This window comes from Porites lutea, chromosome 4 (genome assembly GCF_958299795.1).
Source record: "Porites lutea chromosome 4, jaPorLute2.1, whole genome shotgun sequence".
Taxonomy (NCBI): Eukaryota; Metazoa; Cnidaria; class Anthozoa; order Scleractinia; family Poritidae; genus Porites; species Porites lutea.
Window position 1 is genome coordinate 38,589,823 of NC_133204.1, and position 12,500 is coordinate 38,602,322.

The window sequence follows — 12,500 nt, forward strand, 5'->3', positions numbered from 1 at the left end:
CAAACCAAAATCAATTTTCCCTGGATTTCCTTTCTACTAAAAATTGACAGTAATTTTACCCCCGGTAACTCAAACCCTCGCGCTAACTTTAACCAAAATCAATTTCCCCTGGATTTCCTTCATACATTTAAAGTGATTTTACCCTCGGTAACTCGAACCTCCACCTAACTCGAAGTAAGTTTTGTTTCCCGTCAGATCTTTTCTATACAATTTTACCCTTGATAACTCGAACCATGTTTTAAGAGCGTGACAAGTCGAACAAAAAGCAGTGACACCAGGCTGCGGTCCAAACCACTGAATTTATTTCAAAACAACTGTGTATCCTTCGCCTTTACATTTTCGGCAGTCCATTTCAAATACAATGTTTAGCACTTGTACTGATTTATCAAGCTTTGTTGCTTAATTCCTTCAATTTTTCAAAATATCAATCTATATCTCTTGCTGCCCTTGAAGTGAAGTGTACATGATACATGAATTCCTTCCCTATACTTTGCTTATTTCCTTATTTCCGGTTATTTTCTTCTGCGAACTTCCGATAACTCGAACTCCTGATAATTAACTCGAACTTTTTTCGATTTCCCTCGAAGGTTCCAGTTATCGGGAGTCGACTGTACTTTAAGTGGTCTTAAGAGCCCAGGCGGAACTTATTACAGGTCGAATATAAGAAACTACTGCCAGTCTACAGAGAATGGTCAGTAACTAACTGTCATGTGTAAGTGTGTGATTGGAACAAACAATGTCCATTCCTGTGTGACCTTGTCCAAAACTCGTTGCCGTGGCCTCCTTTTCCCTCCTCTCTCGCCCCAGGGGCCCGATACTCGAAAGTCCCGGAAAATTTGCGGTCCCGAATCAAATGTTTAAATCAAAATCTATAGTCCACAACAACCACCTTCACGAGTGGAATGGAGTAAACAAGGGGACAACGCAGGGTACTGTGAGCGGTCCCCACTTATTTAACGTGTTTCTGAATGATCTTGAAATCAAGCTAAGTTCCACTCACGCTCTTTTTAAATACGCAGATGACTCAACCATTGCCGCACCAGTGTGGAAAGGAGGCAGTGATACGTCTAGTGATTTAGTGGAGGCGTTTTTAACCTGAGCGAACTGTAATTCGATGAGCTGTAACCCTAACAAGTGTAAAGAACTTGTCATAAAGAAGAAAGGGAACTCCACATTCTATCCTGTTGTACGTAATATAACACAACATGCCACTCTTGATTTGTTAGGTTTGACCTTTCAGAATGACTGCAAATTTTCTGCACACATAAAAGCTAAACTGCGCAAAGCCAACAAATGTGTACACGTGCTGAGAGTATGTAGAACAGAGCGCTACAGCCAGACAGAAATTGATTATCTCCTCTATAGTATCGTTCTCCCTAACATAACCTACGGACTATCTGTTTTTAGTAAAATCCAACTAGTAATCTATTATCAATGCTGCGTTCTGATTGGTTGAGCTGCTACTAGGCTATATGTTATAATCCACTAGTAGCGAAAAGCGCGGGCTTTTTGGCGGCAAAAAAGGATTAAAGTCCAGCTTTAACTAGCTAAAATTTTTTTATTCTCGATATTTTTGACTAACTAGTTGGATTTTACTAAAACAATTATTCCTCTCGCCCTCATGGCCTCTGATTCAATAGCCCATTCGGCCTTCGGCCTCATGGGTTACTGATTCAGAGTCCATTCGGGCTCGAGGAATAATTGTTAATGAGTAAAATCCAACTAGTGGTCTATTATCAATGCTGCGTTCTGATTGGTTGAGCTACTACTAGGCTATATGTTATAGCCCACTAGTAGGGAAAAGCGTGGGCTTTTTGGCGGCAAAAAAGGATCAAAGTCTCGCTTTAACTAGCTAAAATTTTTTTATTCTCGATATTTTTGAACTTCAAACTGTGATCACCTTAGGTTTCCCATTAAAATCTAAAATATGTAATAAAATAAGGCATTGATAGATGGCTGTGAGAGGCATTGTAGGTGGCAATAGACCTCGTTGAATGCGGCGTTTATTCGAGGCGGTCAACTGGGTAATTTACAACATCCAGACATTTATGATTCAATCTCAGCAAAATGAACCTTTAAATTACATAATATTTTCAAACGATTTGCACTGTAACTGTTGTCAGTGATTTTAAAATTAAACTCCGCCCTTGAATAAACTCCGTGTTGTTTAACAGAATAATTATGGTATTTATTTAATACATATGCTTTTCTGTTTTATTAGTTTTCTATTTTACCTGTTATGAATATTCTTTGAAAGTGCAAATTGTCCTGTGGTTTTTTTTGTAGCACTAACCCTGACAGGCCTGGTGATCTTAAAGAATCATTTGATGTGGGAGCTGTCTATGATGAAAATTTTGTAAGTTAATGGCAGTTGTTATGCTAGAACAGAATAAAATTGAAAAACAAGTTAATCAGGTTTTCTTTAAGCTCACTTATTTATATTATTATACATTGTACTCACTACCTGTCTTCTCATTGGCTAAGAGCCTACAGCTAATTTTGGAAATCAGTGATACCTACAGATTGGTTAGTTATCTGCTAGCAGATAACTGACTAATCTGACTAAAACTGTGAAAGGTTTGAACCCAGGAGTCATTTCAAAAGTAGGTTGAGTTTGATCGTCCGGGTGAACGTAGTCCTGAATAGGACTGTTGTTGTTGACAGTGACTTTTTGACAAAGGTTGCAAAACCTGAAATCTACCTAACAGATCTAACAGATTCAAGTGTGTGTATGGGACCAAAGACCTCTTTCATAATGGTGGCCTATTAATATACCCTTTCATATGATGATACTTAGCCTTCCCTTCAGATGATTTTCCATATAATTTTACCCTCAATAACTCAAAGTTTTTTCTATTTCCCTTGAAGGTTCGAATTATCGGGAGTCAACTGTAATTATTACTGGACATGATTAATTTTATTGTTAATATTATTTATTAATTGATTAATACCTCTTTGTTACAGAACTGGCCTAATACTGATGTGCCAAACTTTCAAGCCAATGTGATGTCTATTTATAAATGTTTATCAGACCTTGCTCTAAGGGTGCTGTCTGTGATGGCTGTTGGCCTTGGATTGGTAAGAAAAACAAAGAATAACAAAAGCTTTCACATTTTTTCTTACCTATGTGTTTTTCTCTTGCAACTAATCATCACTTGAAAGCTCACTTTGTTGAAAATGGCTTTGTACGTGTATCAAAGTATTTTCATCAGCAATTCTTGTATAGGCCACAATGTGACTGAAAGAGACAACATATTTGTTCCCTCTTACTGTACGAGTCATCTACGCAGCAATTTTGCAGGCTGGTCCCTCTCTCTGAACTCACCTCACAAGCAAAACACCTCACAGCATGGATTTCGACATTACAGAGTGACCCCCCATATAAAAATTATCTAAGCTATGCCCTTGTCATTAATTAATGCAAGTATACATATGTGACTACTGTATTTTCTTGAACTTATAAGCCTGAGAAAACATCTGACATTTTCCAACACCCCAACCGTTTTCCTTGTGAAATGACTGCCGAGGAACGGTCACAGAAATTCCATAATGGTGACATGTCTCAGCTACTCAGATCTGGGTAGTGTTTCTGACTGGTTGAAGGAAAATGTCAGCTGTTTTTTCAGGCTATAGATGTAAAAGCCACCCCTCAAAAACGTGGTTTTCACAAGCAGTAAATGAACATGGAGTGATGAAAAAGTGATTGATTTTCCTTTTCTTAAAACAGAACCCAGATGCATTTGCCTATGCCTATGAAAAGAGGGGAACATTGTTAGGAGGGACTCAGTTAAGGTATAATTTCTACCCCATGATAACAGATATTACCAAAGTCAAGCCAGGTCAGATTCGCTGTGGGAAACACACGGATTATGGTGGGATTACACTACTGATTCAAGATGAAGTTGGTGGACTGGAGGTTAGAATGTTACGATGCTTTTAACCCTTAGCCTGTTCCAGGCATTCAGATAGTAAGGTGAGGTGCAAAGTTAAAGAGTGGGAGAAAAAATAAGGAGGACATCTCGTACCCCACCCCAACCCCTCGCTATTTTTCCCTCCCCTCATCTCTTGGTACCGTCCCCACCATCTGAACGCCTGGAACAGGCTGTTTTAACCTTTGTTTAAGCATAAAATTGTTTTACAGCAAGGAGCCCAAAAGTGTCACCACTTTTGATTTATTCAAATTCTTTCCTGCAGATTTCATCCAATCAGAAGCCAGCTGAAACTGTCCTCGACTTCTGATTGGTTAAAGTCTACATGAAAGAATGTTAGTTAATTCAAGGAGGTCAGACTTTTGGGCTCCTTGATGTAAGACCTTGTCCATGAACAAACTTTAACTTTTTTATATGAAACTTCAGTTGTGGGGAAAATTTATACCACCCAAGTTATTGACACTACAGTAACAAGTTATGCTCAATTGTGCGGTTTTTTCCAAAAAAAAAAAATTATAGTAGATTTAAAATAATTGAAATTTAATCTTTCCTACCTGACAATCCTGTTGCTTTAACAGTTTGCACCAAGAAGCTGTTAACATATTGTTTAAGTGGCTTGTGTTGACACTGTTTTCTAACTGAAAAATTACATGTACCAAGGAAGGTTGTACATCTTTCTCTAACTTACTAGAAAGCCGAGAGGCCAGTTTTCTTAAGAAGGCATCTTGGTTTCATTTAGGTTACTAACAGTGAAGGACAGTTTGTGCCTGCCAGACCCATGAAAGGAACAGTACTGGTGAATGTTGCAGATTTGATGGAGAGATGGACTACAGATAAACTCAAATCAACGGTAGGTCATTTGAACTGCTCCTCAAGCTCATCATTTTGTTTGTTCCTTTGCTGTCGAGGGTGAAAACGGGCAAAAGAGTACGGAACAGCTCTTTAATCTTTTATCCCCAGAATTACGAGTTTCTGTTTGTTCAAAAAGTCATGGCGCTCGAAACAAGTTGTTGTTACAAATGGCGCCGACAAGTCCGCATTTTTTGTTTCCAGACTCTTAAAAGACTTTTGAAGTTAACTGTCAATGAATACTGGATTTAGCATTAAACTATGAACATTGAATATCACGACCTAAGCTTTGAAGTACTTTGCTTATTGTGCAAATTTATCTCGTTTTACCCTGGTCAAGGCTTGAACAAGCGCTAAGGGTTCTTAGGACGTAAATGTACATTATCTTCCCTTGTTTTATTCACTCACTTTGTTTGAGCTTTGGATAATATACTGTGACTAATTGTTGCATTCTACAACTTCACATAGTAAAAGCTTGTTTCTTGTAGCACAAATACGTAAGAACAATACTGACCGAGGAAATGCCTGGTTTCTACTGAGAAGAATTTTAAAAGCATGTTTGCATTGACAGTTGCGATTACATCGAGACTTTCCGCGTGGAATTAGGCCGTTCACTCTAGAAAAAATAAAACTGCGTCAGTAACCACTTTTTTCTCGGGATAAGTTAATGGCCTTACCATGACAAACAACAATCATGAAAGCTACCGAAAGTGTGTGTCCTGAAGTTTCTGCATCCCACAATAAAATAACTAATCAATAAATTGGCACTATGATATTCCTCGCGTAAAAGACTGCAAGTGAGTCGCGCGGGAAACAAGTATATAGCCAAGCTGGAACCAAAAAATCTTTGCAAGCGGTCAACATTCGCCGATTTTTAGTACTCTGACGTCATAGATTTATGGTTGCCCACTCTGAGACTTTTGGCGGGAAACAGGTTTATTGTCAGACGTCAGATGACCTTGAAGTAAAAAATGAGGCAGCGCATTATTGGGAAAAATGCCAGCAATCCCAGCTATATAACATTAATGTTTCGAAACAGTTTTTTCAAGCAACATTGGCCTTACTAGTTACTCTTCATTATTTATACAGGTTCATCGTGTGCTTATACCGGAAGATGAAATCAGGCGACGTGTTCCACGACGCTCCTTAGTGTTTTTTGTTGATCCTGATCACGAGGCACTTATTACCTGTCTGGACGGCTCTAATAAATATCCACCAATCACATCAAAGGATTGGATTAGCAAGAAACTTGAAGAAACATATAAATATTGATATGTGAATTATGGCATCTAACAAGTCTTCTATAACAATAGTTAGTGTACACTACTTGTGATAAACCGTTGAACTGATATATTAGATTTGGACTAGAAGCCTTTCTACTATTATGAAAAACTAGTAGACTAAGGACCAGGGAAATCTCGTTACCGTGGTATCTCTACTTCCTGTCCACTGGTGCGAAAGAGAGGCGGGAAGAAGAGAGGCCCTTTTAACGAGTTTGAGACAGGGGACAAGGGGACATTGTTTTTCCAAAAAGAAACATTAACATGAAAATGTGTTAGTTACTGACTGTTCTCTGTAGACTACACGTAGTCCCTTATTTTCGGCGCATTTCAAAATTTTTTCGAGCGCCCGTCAAATTGCCTCACAAGAGAAGAAGCATCCAAACATTCTGAAGGAATGTAAAATTAGTTATAAAATAACAAAGGCAAAAGCGACTTGAGTTTTCCTGTTTTTATTTTTATTTTTTATTTTTTTAGGGGAAAGGGGGGAGGGGACAGACAAGCCCTCCTTCTTTAGGGAATAGGACGGGTTGTCCGTCCGAAACATCGTTAGTAGTCAAGTCGGTTTTGTCCTTGCTCTCTTATTGTTAATGTAAATTTGTCTTAGATTAAACAGCAGGATTTGGATGCATTCTGTCGCTCTTGATGCACAAAAAGACATTACCAATTAATCTTTAATCTTTATTGATAAATAAGTACACAAAGCACAAGTTAACGATAATAAGATGCCAAAGCCAGAGGTTTATATGGCGTAGGTCAGAGAGTTACAATGTGCTGCTAAGTTACAATGAGAATAAAAATTAATAATTACAAGATTAACAGAGAAAAGGCAAACTATTACTAACAACATATAAAGAACTATTACTGCATATAAAGCAAAATAAACAAAACAACGGAGGACCAAAGTTTCGTGTTCCTGATGATATGCATACATGCTACCTTATTTCCGGAAATTAACCTTCCATGAAATGAATCGAAGGTGCTGGAAATTAACGCGACTACTATTAAACTACTGTACATGCCGCAAATGATCCCAATTGTCGATTGCAAGTGATCCTGTGAGAAGTAGAGGAATCGAATGGATTTTAGGCATGGATGGTAATGTGCTGAGAACTTGAACAGCGCGTAGAACAATGAAATGAATAATACCGTAAATAACCGAACTTTTTCTTTTGGTAAGTTGTTTGTCCTTTGTTTCATGCAGTTGATGTTTCGTTGCCGTGAAAATTTAGGACTGGAGAAAGGAAACTTGTCTTTGATTTTAATGCCGAGGAACAGGGAAATATGAACACTGTATTTACACTCTGTGAAGGTTTTCTGTTTATTTCGAAATACACTTCAGTTAACAATTACAGATCGTGAAAATGTCGCGTCTAGTGTTAAGGACCCTATTTACGTGCCTTTACTGCTGGAGACAGAAACAGTTGACAAAATCAGGGAAAGAGAAAAGTAGAGGGAACAATTAATTGGAAAATTTTGTGTCTGTGAGCAAAGAATTCTTCTAATGGGGTTGTACTAGAGCGAACTTTTATTTGGGGGCGTTTTCAGAGACCTTCGCCGTTACGAAAGTTATCATTTTCTCAAGTTGATACGAGGTATCCGATAGATAGGATTTTGAGGAATATTGTATCTAATTGAACTATAGTATGTGAAGTTTAGTTCAGTGTAGCTTTAATGTTAACCAACAATTAAGCAAGACACACTGCATTGCTGTTCAAGAGCTATTGTTTTACTGATAGTATTTAAGTACTTTTTCTTGTTTGCATTTATTTGTGTTTTATTTATTGAACTAAGTTTTAAATGTAGTTTTACGGATTCTTTTTTATTTCAGTCTTGGCTTTTTTTTTTAAATGTAGTCAGTTTAATTAATACTTTGTTTTTTTTTGGTGATAATAAACCTGACAGGATGATCCAGTAACTTGATTCCAGGCCATTCTGATTTTCATCTCGGGTTCATTTGCGATCGAGGATCATTTGAGGACCATTTTGGGGATCATTTGCGGCCAGGGGATCATTTGCGGTACTGTACAGTACTTTTGATTTCAAGTGATGGGGATAAATAATAGAACGAGTTTTTGGGTTTGAAATTTCGATTCCGGGATTTTTTTTGGTAGGAAATATTTTCAAGTATTTTTTTGGGTGCAACTTGATTTAAGTAGGGACAAGAGCCATTATGGCTCTTGGTAGGGATTTCTTTGGGGTATTCAAAACAATCTGAGGATTCGTGTTAGTGCCCGCGTATTCTGGCCGCGTAGTTCTGCGAATAAAGTACAACCAAACTTAAAAGCTCTATTTTTTGTGTTATATCACAGTAATGCTTTCTGGAGGTTATTAAGGCTCGGAAATTCGGCGTGGGATTTTTTGGGGGTTAATCTTTGTTCCGGGAATTTTTTTGGGTTTTGTTAAAAGCCTTAGGGATTATTTTGGGTTTTGATTTTTGCCCCCATTTGATAATACCCGTCACTTGAAATCCGGAGTACCCCCCCCCCCCCCCGGAGATGTACTATGTTGATTATAACGATTATAACGATTATAACGATTGTTCTATCGATCTGAGGCATTGTAAGTCATCCTTGCTATGATCTTAATGCCATTGCTGCTGATTTGCATTGTAAGTTAAATGCCGTTTGTAATAAATCCAATCCTTCGCTATGATTGGTGGATATTGGCTAGATCCATCCAGGCACTTGACCATAGTGTCATCATCCGGGTCATGAAACAAAACCAACGATCGGCGAGGAACTCTTCGTTTGATTTCTTCCTCAGGGATCAGCACTCGATGAACCTGTTTTATGAAAGAAAATAAAAGTAGATTAAAACACACTAGCTACGTACTGAACAATGTCCAAAATAAAAGAAACAGAGGTTGGGAAGTTAAGTTTCAACAATGCAAATGTTTTCAGATATTTTTAAAACTCCGTTCAAATGCTTTTCCGATTTTGTGAAAAACTTAAGGCGTTTCTGGGCACCGCTTATCGAAAGCTTTTTTGAAATTTAGCCGTTCGTAAATAAGTGAACAAAACACTACTGGCATAACGGGATATTCGATCAGATTGTTAAAGCTGCTTGGTGGGATGAATTAGGCACCAAAGTTCACGTCTATTAGGTGGATAGATTGTTTTCACTTGACCTTACGTCGGCTATTTTTGGTGTCCCAGAACAATGAAACTACGGCCACGTTGTTGTCCCAAACCAACAGCTGAACCATTCCTGTGGGAAATAGATCTTTTTCTTCTGTAAAAACTTTCTTTTGTTCAAACAATAAACAATGATTCACTGAAGTGAAGGTGGCGAGTGGGAGTTATTTACCGAGCCGCGATAATTGTTTTAGTACATACCGTGAAAACAGTGATATAATTGAGCAAAAAAAAAAAAATGATGGTTTTTAACTCATTCTGACTGCTGCCAACGATTACAATTTTGGTGCCAATGACCGAACGGCCGTCGCGTTTTCTTGCCAACAAATAAAACTTATGACGGCGTTTGTTTAGCTATTGAGGGGAGATTTCTTCTAAAGAAGTTATGAATTCTTTTTGTATTCGAAACCATTCTGTAAGAAACTATTACATTTAGTTTTAAGCTTCATGTATGAACATGTCAGCTAAATAAAGTAACACAAGACTTAATTTGCATTTGTGAACAAATAACTTTTTATCCGGTCTTATCGATTATTTCAAGTCAGACAGACAAAGCTTTGCCTGTTTAAGCTTCCAAACAGAAATTCGTCACATTATTCGTGAATTTCGGGAACAGCATGTTTGAGTATTTGTGAAGTTTCTTTGTTTGTTACGGCGGAAAACCGGGAAACCATTCCTCGCCGGCGTCGCTCGCTCGGAGGAGCTTGCGGGTGAATCAGTAAATAGCACTGGATATCCCCGAACTTTGAGTAGCCAATCGGAGCAATCGAAAAACACGATCTACTGTTTTAGTATATACTAAATTTGAATAGCCGCTGGGTACGTGAGTGAAAAGGCTCTTTAACAATTATTCCTGGAGCCCGAATGGGCTCTGAGTCAATAGCCCATTCGGCCTTCGGCCTCATAGGCCATTGACTTAGATGACATGAGGGTTCGAGAAATAATTACTGGGCTGCCTGTGCGGCCCAGTCATAAAATGGGCTTTCAGTCGTCGGTGTCAAAAAGTGGTCTCCCGGGGGAGGGAAGACACGAGGGTCTGGTACCGAGAAACGATGTTGTCACAAATGGTTTCATATGAGTTTCTCTTGCACGGAGCCTTGCACGGATACTTTTTGTACCTTGTCTGCGCTCCCCCTGAAAAACCCACAAGGCGTTGCGAAGTGAAGAAGGCTATTTGCGTTGTTCGAAGCGATTCGACCATGGGAGTCATTCTATAATTTTTTTATTGTTCGAGTTTAAGTCAGTTAGATGATGTTGGCGCTGGGAAACTCAGAGAAATGCTCGCGTTGCATTCAAACCGACACGCCGTTCACGGTAGGTTCACACTAAAAGACTGAAAAGATGACTGTGAGCGTCAGGTTAAGAAGCACAATTTATGAGCAAAGTATTTCACCAGTTGGCGACACTATGGCTGAAGAGTTGACTGTAAGCCGTCATAATCAGTGAAGCGAACAACTCAGTTGCAGATGAATGGCAGATGAATCCTGATGTGACGCACGTCCATGAGCGAGGGACGTGACAACTTTGCCATGTTAGAAGACTGGCTTTTCCTTTAAATATTTCCTTCCATTTAATGCAACACACGCCACTTTGGAGGTCTAAATTTCGGATACTGAGGATAAAGAAGACACGGACAAAAATAGGAACTCTGAGAATTTCGCACACAAGTTTAAAGCTTCTCCGGGACATCCCATCCGGGAGCTTCACAGAGAGCGACTTGAGGAAAATAGGAGCTATTACTGACAAGGTTTGGTGACTGAGTAGAGCATACAAGTGTAGCCCACGTCGAGGTTTCAGGGGGTTTGCTTTTGTTTGTATCTGTATCTTGCTAAGCTTTTATCATTAAATTTGTACAAGATCCTGTGATCACAATTCTGTGTTTTCGCCCATTCAGCAAGCACGCTATATCAGGGTCGTAACATGGTATATCCGGGACCCATTGATCCCTATTTTCTTGCCGTTATTTTGATCCCTGAGCCCCATTTGCCCCAAAATTTTGATCCCTGAGCCCTGATAAAAAAATTGATCCCATCCATGTTTTTACACAAAATTTTAACTGAGATAACTTTGTTTATCTCCAAATATAGAATATAGAACATGCTCAAATGGGCTGATGAGAAAAACATTAACTTTAATTTTCAGTGCAAGTTGTGGGTTCCATCAGAGCTTTAAAGATCAATATGAGTATACCTCTTTTTCTGCATTATTCTATTTAAAACACTTAAAATATAATGTTTGGCGATACTAGACAAATGATAAAACCTGATTTTCTTGAACGGGAGCTTTAGTAAGATACATAATGTAAGTTATTGTTAATTTATACATTAAAAGTAGTCCACTTCTCTTTAAGTATCGTACATCTTGAAAGATTTTGCGGCGGAATCTTGATTTTTTCAGATGTAACTTTCATCAAGAGTAGTTACGAGGTTATTTTCAGTGTTGCTCATACGAGCAAGGCCACCCGGAGGTTTATAAGCCAATCACAAGAAAGCATTGCATGGATTCAAAATTCGAATAGATACATTTTCATTCAATTCAAACAGCAAACACAGCTAGCTCTGGTTGGTCCCCGGTTGAATTAACGTCACTGTAAGGTATTTCTGAACTAAGGTCGTCCCCTAGCTTTCCAATTCCTGTCCCGTACGAACATCTGCATGCCCGGATAACTTGTTCAATTAATCAATGTCCGATCTGTGTGGGTCACAGATGTTTTATTTCCAAAGAGACTCTTGCAACCAAAAATTTCACGTCGGCCGTGTTGCTGGTCTACAATATTGATGTTAATAAAGTGTAATCGTTTGTCTCACGATTCAGTCACTTAATGATGTAGATGGCGACGTTTCAACTGCGTACTTCAAGTGTTCATTAGAAAAAGCAACACTTAAAGACCTTGCCTTGCTAGTCTTCGTCGACTGGTCACACGTGAACTTATATGACTCCAAGCTCTGGTTCTGGTTGGCGATTATTAGCCGCTGAGATTGGGGCATTTCTTACCCCGTTGTTTGTATGAGCTTGTGCCTCACTGGCCCGCTGTCCTTAGGATCTCCTATTGCTGTGTTTCTTGATTAAGGGCAACCAAGCTTCTGGACTTTCGTATACTCCGTCCGAATTCTTTCGCAAAGCTCTGCAATGCCTTCCTTTATGGCTCCTTTCCCTCTGCTCTCGTCTCCTCGTCCATATCCTCCTTAAGGTTTACTCTTACCGAGCTACTTTCGAAGCCATTCCGGTGTCTTTGGACCCAGCTTTCTCTCTGTGTAATGGTTTTGAGGACCGGTATAAAAGATAAACGAGTATTGGTAGAGCAT

The 12,500-nt window shown here is 38.9% G+C and overlaps 2 protein-coding genes across 2 annotated transcripts in view; one reads left to right on the forward strand and one right to left on the reverse strand.

Annotated features, from left to right (window-relative positions):
* The window catches only part of LOC140934642 (uncharacterized), a 22,027-nt gene extending 15,342 nt beyond the window's left edge, over positions 1–6,685 (forward strand). The window contains exons 4-9 of the mRNA XM_073384233.1: positions 2,287–2,356; positions 2,965–3,078; positions 3,728–3,924; positions 4,124–4,132; positions 4,680–4,779; positions 5,868–6,685. Coding sequence (XP_073240334.1) covers positions 2,287–2,356; positions 2,965–3,078; positions 3,728–3,924; positions 4,124–4,132; positions 4,680–4,779; positions 5,868–6,050 — 673 coding nt within the window. The 3' untranslated portion in view covers positions 6,051–6,685. The remainder of the gene's footprint in view (positions 1–2,286; positions 2,357–2,964; positions 3,079–3,727; positions 3,925–4,123; positions 4,133–4,679; positions 4,780–5,867) is intronic.
* A 763-nt stretch (positions 6,686–7,448) lies between these two features.
* LOC140933520 (uncharacterized) overlaps positions 7,449–12,500 on the reverse strand; it is a 25,017-nt gene continuing 19,965 nt past the window's right edge. Inside the window, exon 6 of the mRNA XM_073383109.1 lies at positions 7,449–8,843. Coding sequence (XP_073239210.1) covers positions 8,643–8,843 — 201 coding nt within the window. The 3' untranslated portion in view covers positions 7,449–8,642. The remainder of the gene's footprint in view (positions 8,844–12,500) is intronic.